General features: G+C 43.0%; 1 protein-coding gene across 3 annotated transcripts in view; it reads right to left on the reverse strand.

Moving 5' to 3' along the window:
• Positions 1-23622, reverse strand: part of LOC146856679 (receptor-interacting serine/threonine-protein kinase 3-like) — a 1419725-nt gene that overhangs the window by 914129 nt on the left and 481974 nt on the right. For all 3 annotated transcript variants that reach the window (XM_085647179.1, XM_085647180.1, XM_085647181.1), the window contains exon 4: positions 17706-17755. In XM_085647179.1, coding sequence (XP_085503305.1) covers positions 17706-17755 — 50 coding nt within the window. The remainder of the gene's footprint in view (positions 1-17705; positions 17756-23622) is intronic.

Here is a 23622-nt window from a genome sequence, read left to right on the forward strand (position 1 = left end):
TATAAATAAATGAAAAAAAGGTAGGCCATGCCCCAGGGGATGGGGTCCCCGGGACCCGGATTGGCCCCTACCCGTTTTATTTATTTTTTTACAAAAAAGGGGTCAGGCCCTTGGGGATGGGGTCCCCAGGGCCTCAACAATAGTAGAAGAAGGGGGGCCACACAGCCCACCTTCTAAAAAATTCTTTTTTTTTAAATGCCGGCATCACTCCGGAGGCCCCACACCCACCCTGCACCACTGTGCAAACGCGCCTCCTGGCGCATTGTAAGTTGGGTAATTAAGTGCCAATGAATACTAAGGTCGCTGGGGGCCAACTAGTCCACCAGGTACCTCCAGTAAGCGCCACATAGCTGGTTTGCAGAGAGGTTGTCCGAGACCACATCCCTTTTTACAAAACTCTGCAAACGCGCCTCTTGGCGCACTGCTGGTGAAGCGATGAGGTCCTCTTGTGTCCTGAGGGCCTCAGGACACAAGAGGACCTCATCGCCCAACCAGCAGTACACCAAGAGGCGCGTTTGCAGAGTGGTGTAAAAAGGGTTGTGGCCTCGGACCACCTCTCTGGTTGTATTGGAAAGTTTGGGGGTGATCAATGCAGTGGGGACCGAGAATTTGGGGTGCAAAATGAGGGTGCGTTTGTAATGTAAATTCCCACAGGAACCTTTAGCCACAGCTACAGCCCGAACAGCTGTACCGACTTACACCAAATTTGGCAGGGAGGTAGAAGTTGGTGCAATGAAGTGCCGTTTGCCTATTTGGAGTAATCTGTTCAGTAGTTTTTGAGAAATTTAAGCCAAAAATTATAGTAATATCTCTGGCCGCGAAGCCTTCGCGAACAAAGACTAGCTCGTGCAGGGAAATGCACTGTCTGATTGGCAGACAACACTCCAACCAGGAAGTGTTGGCAGCAATTTTGAGACTCGGCATCACTGAGTCTCCAAAAGAATAAGTGGAAATAAAGTAAAGGGGGCAGGGTAGGATTACCCTGACCTTCAAGCCATGGTCTTGGGGTGCCCCTGGGACCCCGCCACGGCATAAAAGCATAAAAAAAACCAAGTCCCAGGAACCACTACCTCGCCGGGGCTATTTCCAGTTATGTTGAGGGGGCTACGGGACCCACAACCTCCCCAGTGCTCATTAAAACAATATGGGGGCCTCACGGACACCACCTGTCCCGGGAACCACCACCTTCCTGGGGTTCATTTTAATAATGAAGGGGTCCTTGTAGACCTCCGTGCCCGGGGACTGACGCCTCCCTGGGACAAAAATAAATACCAAAGTGTGGAGGGACTGGGGCAGCCCTGGGGTCCAACAACTCCCTGGTGCAAATTTGAATAAAGGAGGGGCAGTCCTATATGGCCTAGGGGACCACCCCACCGGGCCGGCTCAAGCATTGTCTTGGGGTGCCCACCCTAGGGATATTGCAGTTTACTATGGCAGGGCAGGAGCACTGCCATAGCAAACAGTGCTTCGCTTTGAGCAAGTGAGAGCATTTTTCTCTCACTTGCTCAAAGTCAAGCACACTTTGCTTTTTGCCCTAGGGGGCATGGTCCCTGGTGCCAAAAATGACCCAGAAGGGGGCCGTTCAGCCCCCCTCCACTTTGGCTGGGACCTGGGACCGAAATCGGCCTAGGGAGAGTGGCCCCAACTTTAAAAAAAATTATATATTTATATATATATACAGTCCAAAAGATGCTGGCGTGCGCGTAGCTCCAGACCGAGAGGGCATGCCGGTGACCAGTGCCTGCTCCTGGTTTAACATACAGTCCAATCCTCACTCCACACGAAGAAAGAGGCCGACATATGCTGGGGTGCACAAACAGGATTTATTCCAATTTTGACGAAAAACAAAAGGAGCTGCAAATGTTCAGAAACGCTTGGCAGACGCGTTTCAGCCGGTAAGCTTTCATCAGTGCCGGTTTCTAAACAGAGTGTCTCACCTGCGGATCATTTGATGTCCTGTGACGCCTCTCATTGGCTGAATGTTCCAGCCCCGCCTCTGTTGAAAAAGGGGATGTTGCTTCTCATGCTTCTCTGAGTCCGGATGCATGCTGGTCAACGTAGTCTAATGCGGGAGTCCGTAAGAGTGAGGGACTTCCAAACACCAAGTGGTGTCCCAACGTTGTTGGCTTTCAGCTCACGTTAACCCTCAGCATCTCGGAACCAAGTTAAAGATGTAGAAAGGAAACCTGAATTTGTGTCCCCTGCAGCCAATGCTGCATCCTCTCTCCCAATGCGGAACACAGTGCTATTGTATCCGCACAGGGGGGCGACGCGCTGTACTACATACACAGTCCAAAAGATGCTGGCGTGCGCGTAGCTCCAGACCGAGAGGGCATGCCGGTGACCAGTGCCTGCTCCTGGTTTAACATACAGTCCAATCCTCACTCCACACGAAGAAAGAGGCCGACATATGCTGGGGTGCACAAACAGGATTTATTCCAATTTTGACGAAAAACAAAAGGAGCTGCAAATGTTCAGAAACGCTTGGCAGACGCGTTTCAGCCGGTAAGCTTTCATCAGTGCCGGTTTCTAAACAGAGCGTCTCACCTGCGGATCATTTGATGTCCTGTGACGCCTCTCATTGGCTGAATGTTCCAGCCCCGCCTCTGTTGAAAAAGGGGATGTTGCTTCTCATGCTTCTCTGAGTCCGGATGCATGCTGGTCAACGTAGTCTAATGCGGGAGTCCGTAAGAGTGAGGGACTTCCAAACACCAAGTGGTGTCCCAACGTTGTTGGCTTTCAGCTCACGTTAACCCTCAGCATCTCGGAACCAAGTTAAAGATGTAGAAAGGAAACCTGATTTTGTGTCCCCTGCAGCCAATGCTGCATCCTCTCTCCCAATGCGGAACACAGTGCTATTGTATCCGCACAGGGGGGCGACGCGCTGTACTACATACACAGTCCAAAAGATGCTGGCGTGCGCGTAGCTCCAGACCGAGAGGGCATGCCGGTGACCAGTGCCTGCTCCTGGTTTAACATACAGTCCAATCCTCACTCCACACGAAGAAAGAGGCCGACATATGCTGGGGTGCACAAACAGGATTTATTCCAATTTTGACGAAAAACAAAAGGAGCTGCAAATGTTCAGAAACGCTTGGCAGACGCGTTTCAGCCGGTAAGCTTTCATCAGTGCCGGTTTCTAAACAGAGCGTCTCACCTGCGGATCATTTGATGTCCTGTGACGCCTCTCATTGGCTGAATGTTCCAGCCCCGCCTCTGTTGAAAAAGGGGATGTTGCTTCTCATGCTTCTCTGAGTCCGGATGCATGCTGGTCAACATAGTCTAATGCGGGAGTCCGTAAGAGTGAGGGACTTCCAAACACCAAGTGGTGTCCCAACGTTGTTGGCTTTCAGCTCACGTTAACCCTCAGCATCTCGGAACCAAGTTAAAGATGTAGAAAGGAAACCTGATTTTGTGTCCCCTGCAGCCAATGCTGCATCCTCTCTCCCAATGCGGAACACAGTGCTATTGTATCCGCACAGGGGGGCGACGCGCTGTACTACATACACAGTCCAAAAGATGCTGGCGTGCGCGTAGCTCCAGACCGAGAGGGCATGCCGGTGACCAGTGCCTGCTCCTGGTTTAACATACAGTCCAATCCTCACTCCACACGAAGAAAGAGGCCGACATATGCTGGGGTGCACAAACAGGATTTATTCCAATTTTGACGAAAAACAAAAGGAGCTGCAAATGTTCAGAAACGCTTGGCAGACGCGTTTCAGCCGGTAAGCTTTCATCAGTGCCGGTTTCTAAACAGAGCGTCTCACCTGCGGATCATTTGATGTCCTGTGACGCCTCTCATTGGCTGAATGTTCCAGCCCCGCCTCTGTTGAAAAAGGGGATGTTGCTTCTCATGCTTCTCTGAGTCCGGATGCATGCTGGTCAACGTAGTCTAATGCGGGAGTCCGTAAGAGTGAGGGACTTCCAAACACCAAGTGGTGTCCCAACGTTGTTGGCTTTCAGCTCACGTTAACCCTCAGCATCTCGGAACCAAGTTAAAGATGTAGAAAGGAAACCTGATTTTGTGTCCCCTGCAGCCAATGCTGCATCCTCTCTCCCAATGCGGAACACAGTGCTATTGTATCCGCACAGGGGGGCGACGCGCTGTACTACATACACAGTCCAAAAGATGCTGGCGTGCGCGTAGCTCCAGACCGAGAGGGCATGCCGGTGACCAGTGCCTGCTCCTGGTTTAACATACAGTCCAATCCTCACTCCACACGAAGAAAGAGGCCGACATATGCTGGGGTGCACAAACAGGATTTATTCCAATTTTGACGAAAAACAAAAGGAGCTGCAAATGTTCAGAAACGCTTGGCAGACGCGTTTCAGCCGGTAAGCTTTCATCAGTGCCGGTTTCTAAACAGAGCGTCTCACCTGCGGATCATTTGATGTCCTGTGACGCCTCTCATTGGCTGAATGTTCCATCCCCGCCTCTGTTGAAAAAGGGGATGTTGCTTCTCATGCTTCTCTGAGTCCGGATGCATGCTGGTCAACGTAGTCTAATGCGGGAGTCCGTAAGAGTGAGGGACTTCCAAACACCAAGTGGTGTCCCAACGTTGTTGGCTTTCAGCTCACGTTAACCCTCAGCATCTCGGAACCAAGTTAAAGATGTAGAAAGGAAACCTATATATATATATATATATATATATATATATATATTCAAGCTCCGTTTTGCCCCCAGTCAGAGATGCACTCGAAAGAAGACTTGTGGCGTGTGGCATTTATTCAGGTAAAGAAAGTTCAGCTCCCACATCGTGAACACAGCCAGGAAGCCGATTGTAGCCTGATATATATATATATATATATATATATATATATATTCACTGAAAAAACCATAGGTTTCAGGGGTGTTATAGTTAGCTGGACATTTCCCTCGTACAAAACCCTAGAAGTTCAGCTAACTATAACTCGCGCCCCTGCAATGCACTGCTGATGACGTCACATATTACATCACTGATGACATCACTGATGACATCTCAAATGACATCACTGATGACATCACTGATGACATCACTGATGACGTCATCCATTTAGTATGGGTTTTCCGAAACTTTTAATATGTTTAATATATATAGGGAAAGGCCTGTTGAAGAATAAGTGGGTGTACAAGTGTGTAAATGGATGATTTTCTAGGTGCGTAACTGAGTCTATAAGTGAGTCATTAAATGTATCTTACTGCAGACCAGTGACTAAACTGTGTGAATGTCTGTATGTGTTTGTGTGTTGGTGTATAAGTGGCTGCACGGTTTTGTGAATAGCTATATGAGTGTCTATATGGGTTATTGATTGGTTGTCTGAGTATCTGTATGGGTGCCTGAGTGTATGTGTGGGTTGGGTGTGTGTGACTGTGCATAGATGTGTGAGTGGGTGATTCTATGGGTGCATGGTTTTAAGAGTGCAACTGTGATGGACTGTATGGTTGGGTGAGTGTATGTAAGGGTGTGTTAGGGATTGAATGTATATCTCAGTGGTACATTTGTGACTAACTACATATGTGAAAGGCAGTATATATGCGTGTAGATGTGAGAGTGTGTGATTGTGAGAGTGACTGTATGGATGAGTGTGTGCTTGTATCAATGAATAAGAGTGTAAGAATGTGGTACTATTTTTATGAGTAAGTGAACTTGAGTGTGCATAACTGCATAGGTGAGTAAATGGGAGTGTGATTATTTGCATGACTGACTAGGTGTGAGAGTACCTCTATGGATGATTGGTGGTGTGTGAGTGTCTATATAGGTGTATAAATGCATATGATAGTCTTGTATGGAGTGACTGTAAGTATGAGTGACTGTACAGGTGAATGAGTGGAGGTGTATGTAGACCTAAGAGTTAATAAGTGGGTATGTAGTTATTGGTATTGGAGTATCTATGGTTTTGAGAATGGATCTCTGAAATTTTGAGTCGGTGTATCAAAGGTTATATTAGGGTGTGAGAAGATGTGGTAATTTATCACATGGATGATGTCAACAGTGATGTCATCAGTGATGTCATCAGTGATGTCACTGACCATGTCATGAGTGATGTAATTTGTGACGTCATCAGCAGTGCGTTGCGGGGGCGCGAGTTATAGTTAGCTGAACTAACTATAACAGGGGAATTTCTAGGGTTTTGTACAAGGGAAATGTCCAGCTAAATATAACACCCCTGAAACCTATGTTTTTTTCTGTGAATTTCTAAGGTTTTTTAAATGCCAATTCCTAACTATAACGCCCCTGAAACCTATGGTTTTTTCAGTGAATTTCAAAGGTTTTTTAAATGCTAATTCCTATCTATAACTTACCTCTAAAGATATTATGAGAAGCATTCTTTTTTAAAAGTAGGGTGCACATTAGTTTTGTGGAAAAGCATCTTTGTGATTGGTTAAGAAAAAGCAGTTTCAAAGTGGAGTACATATCAAAGGATAAAATTTGCTCAGATCAACCACACCTGCTACTTGCATTTGGAAGGCACCGTTCGAACTTAAAACAATCGTCAACCTAAAACCTGCACGTGTTGTTAAATATTCAAGAAAATGTTAAAAAAAAATATCGTTAAGTTTTAAAAAATTGATGAACTTTTAACCTGCACGTGTTTTAGAATGTTCAAGAAAGTGTGTTGATAAAATACGTTGCACTTCTGACTTCTATGTGTTGTTGAATATTAAAAAACGGTTCATATGGAAAATTAAAAAGAAACCAATAGAGAAGTTTTGAAACCTAAAAGAATCAAGGAACTATTCTAATTTATTCTTTACATGTATTTATGTGTGCAGCAACAAAATTATAGACACAACAGCACTAGGAAGAGGAAGAAGCAGGGAGTGGGGGAGGAGGGGAGATGGCAGAATGGCACACATGCACAATTAAGTACAACACACATATAGACTAACAATGGCCAAAATGAAACACACCAACAAGGAGCACAAGTCACACAACCCGCCAACCCGCCAGATGTGATATCACTGAACGAGCATAGAAGTAAAAACCACGCTGCATTCATACAAGATGTGTACAAAGGCCAGTCGTTGATGTTGTGGGATGTCTGCAACCGTGGTCATCATGGATGAGATGCCCAGCATGTGGCACATGGTTGAGTTCACTGTGTGTCATGTTGCCAAACGGCTGCTCCTCCCTCCCACGAGCCCCCACACTTTTGTATGGTGAGCTGTTGTTTCTCGTGTACTCGTACAGCACGCCATTGTAATGCCTATTTGCGCATGTCCTGCTACATTCCAACTACAACATCATAGTGCCGTTTGGAGGTGGTGCATGCCACTTTACAATATCGACTGCTGCGGCTCTTGCAACAGGCCACACCAGAACACAGAGACACATTTACCGCACTTCCTGTACACGGACATGTCCGAGACGAGACACCCCGTTCCCCTTGCCGGATAGGCACACCCCTGCACTGACCTGTGAACCCCAGACCAGCACACGCCAGTTGTGCATGCAGGAGGATGCGTACGTAGCTTCACATCCAGGCTCACTGCCAACACTGAGGTGACAGCACACTATGATGTTGCAGGGCTCGTGCCTATCATGCTAAGACAGTGACCACAGGGACAAACTTACTAAGATATGGGTTTGGGGGGCATTGGCGGTCCTGGAGTTGTTGCGATGAGTCTTCTGGCCCTCATGGGTATCCCTGTATCATGCTCATTGACTCGATGGCACCTGTGGGTGTTCTGGTGTGGCTCTTGGCTGTGTTCCCTTTCATGGTGCAGGTAGTTGTCCTGCTTAACACTAGCAGAAAGCAGGTGTAAAATCCCTGGTCCTAACCTGTCTTATCGCCGGAATTTGTTTCGCATTGCAATTGGTGTGAAAGTTGTGATGTGATTTTTTTCATGTGCAGAACAATATACGAACTAAGCAGTGTATCTCGTCAAGATCCAGCACCTGACGCACTATTCCCTATCAATATAAATACAATGAGATTTCTTAAAAGATTTCGTGTGTACACTGTAAGTGCAGCCAATACCTCAGTGCAATACAATACAGGATTTTAGTATTTGAATAAATCGCAAAGGTGCATTTCATGTCTTTTTGCACAGGAACGGCTACTCTCTATTTCATTATCAACACTTTAACGGAAGTAAAGTTGAGATAAATCTAACACACTATTCAGAAGTTGGTGCAAACTGCAGATATCACTAGTATACCAGCGATAAGTGCCCCAAAATTTAACACCAAAACACAACCAAAAACATTATTAATTTATTTTACAAACGTTATTTGTTATAATAATAAATATATAAACGATAAACTATTTTCAAACATTATTTTTTTATTAACATAAATATAAACAATAAACTGATAAACAAAATGTAACAACAATAATACAAAACAACAAGGCGGAACACTCCTGTGGGAACCACGGATGTCGACAACAGACCTGGAAAATCAGAAAGATTGTTAAAAAAAAACAACATGGTATTCTTAACAAAATACCACAAGAAACAAATCACAGATATATAAAATGTATACAGCCAACAAAATTTTATAAGTTTAACTTACAAAAACTGTAAATATTGCCGCTTTAAAATATTTACCGAATCTGAAGAATTTTTTGTGCAGAAGGCACCACGCCCACAACGTTTTTCTTCAGTGGTGAAGAAGTGTTTAACTTTTTCCAAGGGGCAAACAAAGACCAATTCCACCTTCTTCATTCGCAAGATTTGCCAAAGAGTTCTGTTACGAGGGGATCCTAACAAAAAATACTCGTGCGGCACAGCAAGTATGATGAAACACCTAAGGACCCTTCATCCAAACAATCTTGCACGACAAGAGTGCAAACAGATGAGAAACACTTCTGTTCTGTATCTGTAAAAAAGAATCACAAATAAATGTATATTAATAACTTTCAAATTTATACTATTCCATTACTGTACAAACACATTTTATATAAAAACTGACTAAGAAACTATAGCCCTGAACCAAAAGTGTGACGATCGTTAAAACACTACATGCATAGTGCATACTACTTTGAAGCAGTTCATGCCCTAAAGCCTACCTCACTAAAAGACTACATGCTAACTGACTAAATGATTACAGTACTATAAGGAGACACACTGGGTGAGTGACAGGGTGTTTGCTAGAAGAGTATGAATACTAACTAGGGAATTGAAGGTGTGAAACACAACTGTGTAGGTGATCAGAGGACTGCATCAATACTGCATAGGCATTTAAAGCAGTCCATGTGCTAAGGCCTGGCTCACTGCATGACTACTTGGGTACTGACTGAAAGATTAGAGTACAGCAAGGAGAGTGCCTAGGTGAATTTATTAGTGCTAGGCTTTTCGCATAGGGAATGGATTAGTACTTGGTACTGAATGAGTCACTAGAGGAGTGCAAAGGCAGTCACAAGTGCTGGACTGTATGGATACTGACTAGGAAATTGAAAGTGTGAAAGACAAGTATCTAGGTGGTTAGAAGACTGCATGCATAGTGCATAGGGGTTTGAAGCAGTCCATGTGCTAAGGCCTGGCTCAGTGTATGAATACTTAGGCACTGACTGAATGATTAGAGTACTGCAAAGATAGTATCTTGGTGAATTTATAAGTGTTTGGGTTTTGGCACAGTGAATGGATTAGTACATGCTGTTGAATGGGTCTCTAGAGGACTGCAAAGGAAGTGACAGGATATTTCCTGGAAGTGTATGGATACTGACTAGGGAATTGAAGGTGTAAAAGACAAGTGTATAGTATGTTAGAACACTACATGCACACTGCATAGACATTTGAAGCAGTCTATTTGGTACTTAGAAACTGACTAAATAATCAGACTACTTCTAGGACAGTGCTTAGGTAAAACTTTAAAATTTTCAGTTCTGCCACAGTGAACAGAATAGTACATGGTACTGCACCTTAGTGTCAAACCCGGACTCATTTTATCAATGCATAAGCAAAGACTAGCTTCTAATGCTACTAAAACTTGACAACATGAGAGGTTTTAAATTAGTTATCTGTCAGCAAATACACGATGTTACCAAATGCCTCTCTCACAGTGGATCTCAAATGCACACAGACTCACAGTGTGATTCTACACAACAACCACAATACCTAGAAGTTTACCAAAAATCATTCACTACTGTGGAAGTGGTAAGTGAACTGAACACAATCTTCATATTTCAGGACTGCACTTTTATGTCAAAGCCTGACTCATATAATCAAAGCATTAGCAAAGACTGGTTTATAATGCTACTAAAACTTCACAACATGACCGGTTTTAAAACAGGAATATGTCAGCAAATACATGATGTTACCAAATGCTTCTCTCACAATCCTTACCCAAATGCACACAGACTCACAGTGTGATTCTAGACAAGCACCACTATCCCTATCAGTTTACCAAAACTTATTCACTACAGTGCAAGTGGTAAAGGAACTGCACACAATCTACATATTTCACAATTGCAATTTACTGTCAATGCCTGACTCAAATAATGAAAGCATAAGCCATAATTGTCTTTTAATACTACTAAAACTTGACAACATGACATGTTTTACAACACTTTTCTGTCAGCAAATACACAATGTTACCAAACACTTCTCTCACAGTGGTTCCCAAATGCACACAGACTCACAGTGTGATTCTAGACAAACAACACTATCCCTAGGAGTTTACCAAAACTCACTCACTACAGTGGAAGTGGTAAAGGAACTGCACACAATCTACATATTTCACGACTACACTTTAATGTCAATGCCTGACTAATTTAATCAACGCATAAGCAAAGACTGGCTTCTAATGCTACTAAAACTTGACAACATGACAGGTTTTAAAACAGTTATCTGTCAGTAAATAAACGATGTTACCAAATGCTTCTCTCACAATCCTTACCCAAATGCACACAGACTCACAGTGTGATTTTAGACAATCAACACTATCCTAGGACTTTACCAAAACTCATTCACTACTGTGGAAGGGGTAAGGGGACTGCACACAATCTACATATTTAAGTACAGCACATCAGTGTCAAGGCATGACTCATTAAATCAACATATAAGCAAAGACTAGATTTTAATGCTACTAAAACTTCACAACATGACAGATTTTAAAACAGTTATCTCTCAACAAATACATGCTGTTACCAAATGATTCTCTCACAGTGGTTCCCAAATGCACACAGACTCACAGTGTGATTCTAGACAAGCACCATTATCCCTATGAGTTTACCAAAACTCATTCACTACTCTGGAAGAGTTAATGATACTGCACACAATCTACATATTTAAGTACACCACATCAGTGTCAAAGCATGACTCATTTAATCAACGCATAAGCAAAGACTGGATTCTAATCCTACTAAAACTTAACAACATGACAGGTTTTAAAACAGTTATCTGTCAGCAAATACATGATGTTACCAAATGCTTCTCTCACTGTGATCCCAAATACACACTAACTCACAGTGTGATTCTAGACAAGCACCACTATCCCTATGAGTTTACCAAAACTCATTCACTACAATGCAAGTGGTAAGGGAACTGCACACAATCTACATATTTCACAACTGCAATTTACTGTCAATGCCTGACTCATATAATGAAAGCATAAGCCATAACTGTCTTCTAATACTACTAAAACTTGACAACATGACATGTTTTAGAACACTTATCTGTCAGCAAATACACGATCTTACCAAACACTTCTCTCACAGTGGTTTCCAAATGTACACAGACTCACAGTGTGATTCTAGACAAACAACACTATCCCTAGGAGTTTACCAAAACTCATTCACTACAGTAGAAGTGGTAAAGGAACTGCATACAATCTACATATTTCACGACTACACTTTGTCAATGCCTGACTAATTTAATCAACGCATAAGCCATAACTGTCTTCTAATACTACTAAAACTTGACAACATGACATGTTTTACAACACTTATCTGTCAGCAAATACACGATCTTACCAAACACTTCTCTCACAGTGGTTCCCAAATGCACACAGACTCACTGTGTGATTCTAGACAAACACTATCCCTTGCACTATATCAAAACACATTTCTTCATCTAGAAGTAGTACTACATTTTAGTATAGAAATATAACATAACTCATTTCACAAATTCATAAACAATGACTGGTTTCTAATTCTACCAAAATATAAAAACTGCACAGTTATCTGTCTACAAACACATGAAAAACACAAATGCCTATCACAGCATGGTTTCTACATGCACACACATTGTAGAGAAAAAAAAGTACTCCCTACACTTAAGCAGGAAAAATACATTAGTCTGATTAAAATCAAAATAGTCTACATGCATCCCCTCACAATTAAATAACTCATCTTTCAAGTTCTTTTGTAGATTAAGGAGTATATCAATCACTCACCATATTTTCTTTTACAGAATCTCTGCACTGTGCACCTCTCAGCAAAAGCAAAGAATGAAAAAGTTTCCCTTTCATTTTCCACACATATACATGTAAACATCAAATCACAATCCTTCGCACATAAACTCAAAAGCAAACACACATTTCTATTGGTTAAACATTTCAACCCTTTCCAACTGAAATACATTTCAACCCTTCCCCCAATCTGCCTTCTGCCTGTTACCATAGAAACAGGTCATGGAACACTGCACTGAGCTCACAGGTCATAAGTTCAGCACACAATGTTCCTACACAAGATAGGAAGTGTGCTTGACTTTTCAACATATCAGCTTATCATATATAATGTTCCTTACAATCTGTTTTTGTTAACCAATAACAATCATACCTTTAAAAAACAGAAATATATACCCTACCTTTCAGTGTAGAAAGTTGTCATACAACCAATCATTTCTTGTCGTTTTTTAAAAAACGTTGCCGTGGATCCGCGCCCACCGCGAGAGAATCCGTACATCCAACGCGATAGGATGCGCGCACCGTGCGCGCATTTCGCAGCTTTTTTTTTTTTTAAAGGGGGGCCCCAGGGGGTCCTTCTGGGACCCCCTAAGCACCTCTAGAGGGTCAGAGTATTTCCACTCTGCCCCCTTTATATGTTTTACGCACTTATTCCCCTTGCTTCTTCAGCCTCGCTTCTACCGAGGCAGAAAATGGCCGCCAACAGTTCCTGGTTTCGAATGTAGAGAGACGCTTGACAGCCAGTTAGCATTCAGCGCGCGATCGGGAGGGTGCGCGCTCGGTTCGGGGAGGGTTCGCTTACGGTGCGGGTATGGTCCGTGGATCCTCCGCGGCCATAGATATCACTAACTTTTTTACCCTAATTTTCTCAGGAACTACTGAACAGATTCACACCAAATATGCAAAAGGCACGAGTCCGAACTGAGGACTACCTCTTTGCCAAATTTGGTGTCATTCCGTTCAGCGGTTCGGGCTGTAGCTGTGACAACATATCCTATGGGAAATTGCATGGGGAAAACGCGTTTTGGGACCCCCCCTTTTTTCTCGTCCCCCGCTTGACGAATCACCACGAAACTTTCAGGGTAGGAGCGGAGCTGGCCAAAAGTTAGGAGAATTTCGCGAAGATTCGTCAATCGGCGCCAAAGATATTCCCAATAGAATGGAAAATAGGTCCTAGCTATAACTATCTACGGGCGACCGCCAGTAGATAAAATATATACAGGGCGGACACTTGTCTGTTTTTACTATGATGGTTAAATAAATTACTATCATGAAGTAACCCCCTTTGTTTGGAGCAACTTATTCATCTTTGAAGATTTTTGTGAGGCCCGTATATATATATATATATGTATATATATATATATATATATATATATATATATCACTTCAACTCCTGTTTCACGCACTCATTTTGCCGCTGCAGGTAGGAGCCCAGACCACGATTCGGTGCTTGAAATATATTTATTTGTCCGCTCACAAGTATAACACAGCCATTAGGCGTTTCGAGCCCGTAGGCCCTTGATCACATGATATATATATATATATATCTGGCTCTGGGGGATGGACTCCTGGGCTGAAATTGGCCTGAGGAGGGGAGGCCCCCTCTCTTTTTTTTTTATAAAAAAATAAATAAATAAAGGGGGCAGGCTAAAGGAAATGAGGTCCTTGGGGCCAGAGAAGGCCCAAGAAAGGGGGACATGAGGCCCACCTTTCATTTAAAAAAAAAAAAAGGCCAGGCCGCGGGGGATGGGGTCCAAGGGGACAACATCAGCCCGGCAGGGGGTGTGCACAGCCCCCTAACCAGCTTTTTATAAGAAAAAATGAATAAGTGGTCCAGCGAAGGGGGTAGCACGAGGCCCCCTTTCCTGAAAATTAAAACACAAACAAAATCCAGCAACTCTCCTGAGGTCTCGCCCCGTTTCTCCACCACTCCACAAACGCGCCTTCTGGCATGCTCCTGGTTGGGGTATGAAGTCAACTTCCCTGCTGAGGTCCTTAGGGGCCAAGAAGACCTCCTGGTCCCTCCAGTAAGCCCCACATAGTGGGATTGCTGAGTGGTGGTTGAAAGCCACACCCCCTTTTCTCCACCACCCTGCAAACTCCTCTCAGTGCACTACTGGTGGAGGGATGAGGTCACTTTGCCTGCTGAGGGCTCAGGACTAAAGCGGACTTCCTCCCGAAAGCAGTAGTGCACCAGGAGCTGTGTTTGCAGAGTGGTAGAGAAAGGGGGTGAGGCCTCTACCGACCTTTTAACAATGCAGCTGTGTGGGTCATGCTAGAGGTAACAGGAGGGCATGTTGGCCCCCAAGGACCCTAAAGAGCCAAGGGGACTTCATCCCCCAACTAGAAGTGAGCCAGGAGGTGCATTTGCAGAGTGGTGGGGAAAGGGGGTGTGGCCACCGAAAACCTCTCAGCAAACCCACTTTGTGGGACTTACTTATTTGCAAGTAGTTGAATCAGCACTACAGTACAATTTTACCAAAAAGTAACCACGACACACAAGTGTGCACTGAACGTGCTAGTGACGGTGAACGGCGCAGTGACGCAGAGGTGAGAAAACAGCGTAAATGATGCTTTTTTGTAAATTGTACTGTAGTACCGATACAATTACTAGCAAATAATATTCTACATCCTATGAAACTTTTCTCGTGGTCTCCCTTTCTTCTCCCCCTCCTCTAAGTGATTTGATGATTCTGGTAACTGTCCTCGCCAATAATTACCGGTTGAGACGTTGTTTTGTTGCATACTTGCATACTCCACCCGGTCTTAACTGGGTTAACAGGTTTGCTCCTGTACTTCGGATTCCTGACATCGCAAATGACAGCACTGATGACATCATCCAATTACTGAGTTTAAAAAAAATAGTTTATGAGTGCTAAATAAATATACCAAGGTGTATTGGTGAATCAGTGGGTGTATAAGTGCCTGTATTGATGATTCAGTGTGTGTGCGCGACTGTCTGTATAAGTGAGTGATTAGGTGTCACAGTGAATGTATGGGTGAGTTACTAGGTTGTGCAAATGTCTGCAGCAATCTATCAGTTGGCGTCTAAGGGGGTATATGGGATGGTGAGTGGGTACATGCGAGGCTGTAAGGGTGACTGATTGGTTGTCTGAATACCTGTATAAGAATTGTGTGGGTGGGTGAGGGGTGTGTGACTGCCTGCATGGATGAGTGAGTGGGTGAATCAGTGGCTGTATGGGTTAGTGAGTGTGTGTATGGCTGTGTCAGTGGTATATAGGTAAATAACTGCATATGTGAAAGGCAGTATAGGCAAGTGTTGGGAGTATTTGAGTGACTACATGTGGGACTGAGTGATTGCAAGAGTGCCATCTGGGTGAGTGTGTGCTTGCATCAGTGACTGTATAGGTGAGTATGTGTTAGTATATGTATGAATAAGTAGGGGCAGTGTGAATAACTGTATAGGTGAGTAAGTGAGTGGCTGTATAATTGACTCTATCCGCGAGTGACTAAGTATGTGAGTAACTTTATAGGTGACTGACAGTGTATGGGTGTGTCACTGGTTTTGAGAATGCTAGTGTGGATGTTGGAGTGGGTGTATGAAAGTTTATAATGAGGTGTGAGTGGATGCATCAGATTCTGTGGATGATGTCATCAGTGATGCCATTTGATATGTCAGTGATGTCACTGACCATGTCATGAGGGATGTAATATGTGAGGTCATAAGCAGTGCATTGGGGGGGGTGAGTTATAGTTAGCTCCGCTGACTATAACTGCTGAATTTCTCTGGTTTTGTATGAGTGAAATGGCAGCCTAACTATAACATCCCTGTAACCTTTGTTTTTTTCAGTGAAAAAAAATATATATATATTTATAGCTATTTACAGTGTGAGGTACTTCACCGTAACAGTGAGGAGCGTGACAGTGTTTCTTCCCTGCGCTAAGAAACAAAATGTAGTGCTGTGACTGGTGTGATGAAGTAATGGCAAGTCCAAAGGGGCAATCACCAACCTACATTGTTCTTGGTTTTGCTCCTCTATGAGCTTGGGTCAACAGCGGGGTCTCCAACCTCACACTTGGCATGATCTCTTCATGTGATACTGATATCTGGGCCTGTACCTGAGGGGACCGAATGGGTGTGGCCTACCCCTGCAGGGGAAAAGGCTGTTTAATCAACAAACTGTATTGCTCTTGGGAAAGCCACTTCCTGAACTGAGCTCCGAGGGTCACAGCTTAATCATGGCTTAGGTCCCTTTGAGGCTAGACCTGTAGGTTACAGTTTCATCTGCCAAATTTTGAAAATGTCGTCAACGATTAAAGTGGATCCCTTTCACCAGCTAAAATACCATCCTTTACTACTGCAGCATGATCTCTATTTGCTTTTGTAGGTGATTTCACGGTCTTCTTAAATGAATGCACTTTTTTTCTGTGAATTCACCTAAGGCCACTGATTGGTCATATGCAGACTCAACTGTCACTGGCTGAATGGGCAGGGATTCTCTTATACCCCTGTGCAAAGTTCACAGTTTTAATTTTTTGGTCTCCATGTTCAATTTCATATATTATTACCTACTTCCATCATAACCAAAGCCCTGGATTCCTCGAAGACAGTAGACATGATCATTCCCAATTTGAAGAGATAAATATAGATGTTTTAACATCAGCCCCATTGCATTCTCGGAGTCGACAATCAGGAATCACACACAAGACTGTTATTCTGCTGTTTACACATTAAAACTATACTTATTATGTTAATCAGAATGCTTTATATTTCTCTGATCCTCTGCTCTGGGTTCTGATTCCCTCTCTACATTTTCTTGCTCATTTCGTCAAAATGCCTATACCACTCTGATCCTGGGGACCATAAATTTCAAACTCAAGTTGTAGCGATTGCGGCCATGTACAGTGAGAAGGCAAGGGTTTGCAGCAAATGTATAAGTATGGACACTGATGACAGGAAATATTCAAGTGTTTTGGGGTGGGCCTACTTGCACCACTGCTAGTATTAAATCATTAATGCACCCTTGAAATACCATTGTCACATATTAGCTTTGTGTACCAATTTTAATATTTTAATTATTCTGTATTTTTAGGCAGCACATAATTAGATGTCAACCTCTGGGAGGTGCAGGTGCACAATGTACCATGTCAAAAATTTTCTTTGGATTAAGAATGTTCAGAAAAGCATTGAATAAATCAAATGTTTTGTTCAGGATGGAGTGAAATGTTCTTTTAACATTGATATCAAAATCTTAAATGATCTCACTCTAATATGTGTAACAGCAAAACACGGAGGTGTCCAACAATAAAGCAGCATTCATACAAGTTTAATAACGTGTGAAAATATGAAGCACATGTTAGAAGGAGAATTAGATCTAAGGGTGCAATAAAGGAAAGGAATGATGGCTGTACCCTGATATGGTTCCTTCTCAGCAAATACCGCCCAGGTTAATACTCCATAGCTGTAATAGAAAACAGGAGTAGTCAGAAACTGATTGTGTCAAGAAACTGTAGTTACACTGTAGTAACTATGTGGCTACATTATAAAAGCTGAAATTATAGTTTATGGTCATTGAAGAAACATATTACTTACCCATCAAAAAAGTTCTGTTTGTAAGTATGTGCATTTTGGAATGTTTGTATACAACAAACTATAAACCGAATGTACTACTGATTTTCCTTTGCAGAAGTATGTTGTACACATGCTGTAAACCAATTACAAAGCAGTGCCCTAATTCTGTGCTGTGGTGATTGGTGGAAAATAGCAGAAGCTGCAGCGAATAGTCCTTAAAACATTCTGACCAATGTGTACTTTTTAGGTCTGGTCTAGACACAGCTCACCAGTCCCGTGTTTTCTAAAATACATACATAGTGGGTTTGTCAGTCAACCCTCAACTTGTCTGTTCTAATGTCAATCACATCATGCTTACACCAACCACAGTATACAGAAAGCCTACTTATCCAGTGACTCCCTTGCACTTAAAGTGACATCATGTTTAGGTGTTGTCTAGGCAGCGAATGCGCGCAGTCTTTTCGAGACATTCTGTACCTACATTATGGGCTTTAAGCACTGCCCATCTTTTTCATCGGTTCCTCTTACTGTCCTTTGTAAATGCTGGCTTTTGTTTGGTGAATACGCTTAGTAGCCTGGCCTCTAGGACCTTTGTATCCTCCATGAGGATTGCCCCTGTGGCATGTGCTCTTACTCTTCAGGTTAAGTAGGATACTTTGAGAACACTCTTTTTTTTTTGTTGACCTGCCTCTGCGAATGTAAAGTGTTCGTGTTTTGTTTACTTTGAGTGCCCTCTTGATGAAAAGTGCTGGGCCGCTTCTTTTGCTGTGCTAGTTGTTATAAACAAGTGCAACCCCATTACCTTAGAGAACCTGGGATGGTATAATGTTTGAAAAGAACAATGATACACTAGTGTATAAATCAATTTAACAACATTATGTATGAAAACAAAACATTACAATATCCCTTTATACCAAGGCATAAGAACGGAATCAATAGCAATTGCGATATTTAGTCTATTCTTTAGTTTCATAAAAAAAAAGACTTGATGGTCTTGCTATAAGTGACATGGAAGGTGCAGTGCAAAGTGACTCCTATCTGTACAATTATTTAATTGCTATTGGAGCCTATATAAGTCAATTGTCTTGGCACGGGGAGATGAAGGTATGTGCCCGCAATCACAGGTCGTGAGCCGACACGGACTCGAACTCGGTTCCCTTGTTATAAAGTCAGCAGCGTTGGCCGTAAGGGTAACCATGGTAATGCCAGACTTTATCATCCTTATTCATTGTTCAAGTATCGTGCAAAATGGTTTACAGATTGCATAATTTACACTAAGTGGCTTGCTGCTGTCTAGAGTTTACTTTCTGCGACCGAGCAGCAGGGCAGTGCCTGTGTTTTTTAAATTTTTATTTATTTAAACAGTTTTATATAGCGCTGGCTAGACCCATAGGTATCAGAGCGCTTTACATAAGGTCAGCAAAGTTACAACAATAATAACAATTAAACTTCACAACAAATAAAAGATTCATTAACGTGAAAGGAGAGACAGAAGAGAGGGCAGAGGGAGAGAGGGAGTGAGGGGAGAGGACGAGGGGGGGAAGACGGGTTAAGAGATAGAGGTAAGGTCAGCCCAAATACCGAGTGGGTAGGTGACGGCCAAGGAGGTAGTCCAAGGCCGGTCTCCCGTATAGCTCTCGAGGAAACTCCAACGGGTATCTGTCAGACAGGTGGAAAGAAAGGTGACTAGGCAAAAGCAGAATGGCAGAAATACGCTGAGGGGGAGACAAGGAGAAGGGGAGAAACTGTGCCCAAGGTGGGCAGGTGACGGTCAGGGGATGAGCCCAGTCCAATCTCCTCATTAGCTGAACAGAGCAGCTCCACCGGGTGTCGGACATAATGGTCGGACTCTGCTGTCAGGAAAGATGTCATGTGTAAACGCGATTGTCTGACTAGAGCGGGGGGTGGGTGGGTTTAGGAGCTATGGACCGAAAGAATTGAAGAAGTCCTCTTGAGGTCGAGCATAGTCCTGGAGGGGTTGAGAAAGTAAAAAAGATAAGCAAGGAGGTAGAAGTCATCATTGTCAGCCATGTTGGGGTCAGGCATCCTGGGACCCTTTTCCTAACCAAGAGAGTGCCGAGTACAATAGAGCTTTGTGGGGAGGGAAAGGTCAGACTCCCATCTGTGTTGCCGCAGACTGCCTCTTGTTTGCGCAGGGCTAGGGCCGACCTCTGCTGCTTTGGCTGTTTTTTTTTATGCACAGGGAGAAGAAGTAATGTGCCCACAGTCACAGGCTGTGAGTCCACGCCGGGACTCAAATTTGGTAACCAAGTTATAAAGTTGCCAGCCTTGGCCGTAAGGGGTAAGCATTGTAAAAGTTTTCTTTTTTGGAAAATTGTCACTGTGTATTACAACTGTTCTTGAAAACACAACGTAAACTATTGGGTCATGTGTGTCCACTTTAAAATTCACAAAATTAAATTGCACGTGATAATAAAACCATTCTTTACGGTGTGTGCCGTTTTATTCATGCAGCCTAGTTCTGTTAGTAAAGGCTGTGTCACTGAATCTTTTAGGTGCTGTTTTGCATTCTTCGTGCTTAAGCTCCCTGAGAGTCGTGCACAGTGAAAATGTATTGCTCTCCTCCCAAATGTTGTTTACAAGCCCAGAGTTCGTATTTCTGGAATTCCTCAGTTCCCAGACAGAAAGGGAAGGGGTGGTGGAGCGCATTATCCCAGCGTAGTAGTGACATGAAAGGCAGCAGCTTTAATTTATTTGCTTTGTTCGGGATTTTTAAATAATGTGCAGCATGTAGTTAGTCTGTTTATGAGTCAACATTTCAGTAACCTGATCTGGTCACTTTAAAAATCTCGATGGCTCCGCTGTTTATGTTTGCAGATCTTTTTGATAATAAATGATATGTGGGCAATGGATGGGGCTAAACTCTAAGCATCTGGTATTTTTCTATGATTCCTCATTATGCTTTAATGACATTTTTTCCATCTCCTCCTGCAGTATCGGATGTGGCCGCCACCTTCATATACTCCTGATTCCATCATCATTGTCCACACATTTAATACATCTATATACAGCTACTTACAAATATTTTCTTTAAAATAAATTTGTTTGTTTAGTTTATCATTAAAAGAGATAAAAAGATATAATATTGCTGCATTATTACAATTTGACACAGGCAGTTACATTTAGGAGTGTGTGGTAGGTACAGAGTCCAGGCAGGGGAAGATACTTACAAATATAAATCCGATATGTAATTGAAAAGATCTGTGTGCATTAGCCACAGTCCCTCATCCTTCCGAGGTCAATACATTATGTGGCATTGAATTGTGCCCGAAATGTTATGCTAACATTTGGTTATGCTAACAGTTTGTTGCACTTTTGAAGAACACTTTCACTGCCTCCATTAGTTATTACTTTTACTCATTTGGTAGACCATGTGTGACTTCTGTGTTGCTCCCCCACAAGGAATGGTCTGACTGTTCAGTGTGTGAGATTTTCTTTGACTGTTTGTGTGCCTGTTTTTTTCTGCTGGGACCATGTTTACTGGTGATTGCAATTATATTCTTGCAAACATTGTCTGCATCAAGCTCAAATCCATGTAATCCTCCACACCTTGGAAAACACTTATAAAGAGTATGTTTCCAAGTTCAAAACTGCCCCAAATTGAAAATATGGACTACTTTTTAGTAATCTAATGCAATAAATGGGCCACTTCTATTTTGGTATCTGGCCTTATTTTCTGTCTCAGTCTGGCCCTGCCTCTCTCTACATCCTGTGCGTCATATATCTCCACATACATCATGCTTTCCAACCCCCCCTAAGCAAACAGTAGCTGATCTTTTCAAATGCTTCTGTTTTCTTCACAGTGTTAACCAGGTTCACCCTTTCTAATTACATTTTACCAGATTCAGTATTACATTTTGGCACACTATAAAATGATAAATTATGTACTTTCATTCTCCTCACTTATTTTTAGGTCTCTAGCATGACCTAGTGAATACGCTATCGCTTGTGAGAGATATTTTGTTGAGTAATGGGCTTCTACATCCAATTTCTCCTAGGTGTCCTCCAAAGTCATGCAGCGAGTTGTACATTTGAATTCTGAGCTATAGTAATAACGTTTCCTTACTAGCCTCTCATTTCTGTGCAAGCGCCATTATTGGACTTATTTACTAACTGACAAACTCTTAAACACAGTACCAAGCATAAAAAAATCAGAGGTCTTAAATAGGAAATTATGAAAACACTTTATTTTGTGAAATTAATTATACTCCTGCAAAAACAATGATTCACAAAGTTAGTTCAAAGTGTAAATAAATAATATCGTATTGGCTATATTGTCGCGTAGTTCCTAATAATACTTAGGATCTGCTCGTTTAAACAACATAAACTAAGGGATTGGTGTCCAGACTGATTCCAGACACCCCCAAAGGGTATGTTGGCTTTTAGAGCAGCTTGCTTACAATGCCACCATAAACCCCCTAACCTTACCAAAGACCAAATAGCTTCTGGCAACTATCAAACATGAAAACCCTTGATCCTTCAGGGATCCTGGAAATAATACAGTACTTTATGCTCAGTCAATCATGCTCACTAGGTCTCAGAGAGATACACAGAATAAATGACGGGGACGTTTTCGATAAGCATTCATTGAACCAGCGTCATCATTGTATAAAACATATTTGCTGCTACAATCATCATACAAAAATAGATATAAGATTACAAGTACCAATAGAGTAAATAAAAGGAGACGCGCTACTTTTAATCTCCATTCGCCGTGAGGGGAACGGCTGCCATTTACTTACTGCCTGCTGGTCTCAATATTTGCCGCACTTCGAGCCGTGAGGGGAACGGCATTGTAACCAGGACCAATCCGGACTACCTATCCCAGGGGGCTTAGCGCCGGGTGTGCGCCAGACGTCACTAGAGGGCGTCGGAAGCCCTCAAAAGCTGTGAGCGCCAAGTGCGGGCCCGTCCTTGCCCGTCTTAGGCCGGAAGAGGCTGGGCTGGGCCATACCCCCATCATGTGCCGTACGAATATCTACCTGTAAGTACTGTTGCTCCCTATTTTGTTAGGGTCATAGCCAGTTTACCTTTGCTGCTCCTATTTGCGACCTACTGATTGTTCTTTTTTCTTCCTTTGTGGAGTTACGGTCTAACTACTATGGGCAAGCGGAAGTTAACTGAGGCTGGGGGCTCACTTTCGAGTAAAAGGGGGAGAAAATCAAAGAAACTGTCTCATGCTGCTTCCAATTGTGTTTTAACAAGGATTGAGGGCATTGTAGATGACTGTGAGAACATTTTGGGCATCACTACGGACACTCTGACAGCCGTGAATGATAATCGGGCTGCAGCTTTAACAGCACCTCCTTCCCTAATGGACAGAGTTGTTCCAGCTATGTTCAATAAGAAATCATCTAAAACCTCTACTATTCACGAGTCACAAATTTCTGGACACGGCACTCAAGGGCTTCCATCACCACAATAAGAGCCAGTCCCCAATAACTGTATGAATGCTTCGAGTGACTCTATACTTGTTCATCTTCCTTGTTCAAATAGATTTGAGGCTTTAGATCCTTGTGTTGAGGACAGCATAATATCTACCCCCAGTAAGGAAGGGACAGCTATGCCTCTCCCTAGTCTATCGCCTTGCTGCCAATGTAGCTCTCAGCTCGGTGCCCTGCGACTAAGAGTGGAATTTCTTGAAAAAGAGCTGACTTCACTGAAGATGGTGATGGGCTTGCCTGGGAACAAGTTTCCGGACGCAGTCCCTCCTCCCCCCCGTACTGACTAGCACTA

Source organism: Triturus cristatus, chromosome 3_2 (genome assembly GCF_964204655.1).
Source record: "Triturus cristatus chromosome 3_2, aTriCri1.1, whole genome shotgun sequence".
Taxonomy (NCBI): Eukaryota; Metazoa; Chordata; class Amphibia; order Caudata; family Salamandridae; genus Triturus; species Triturus cristatus.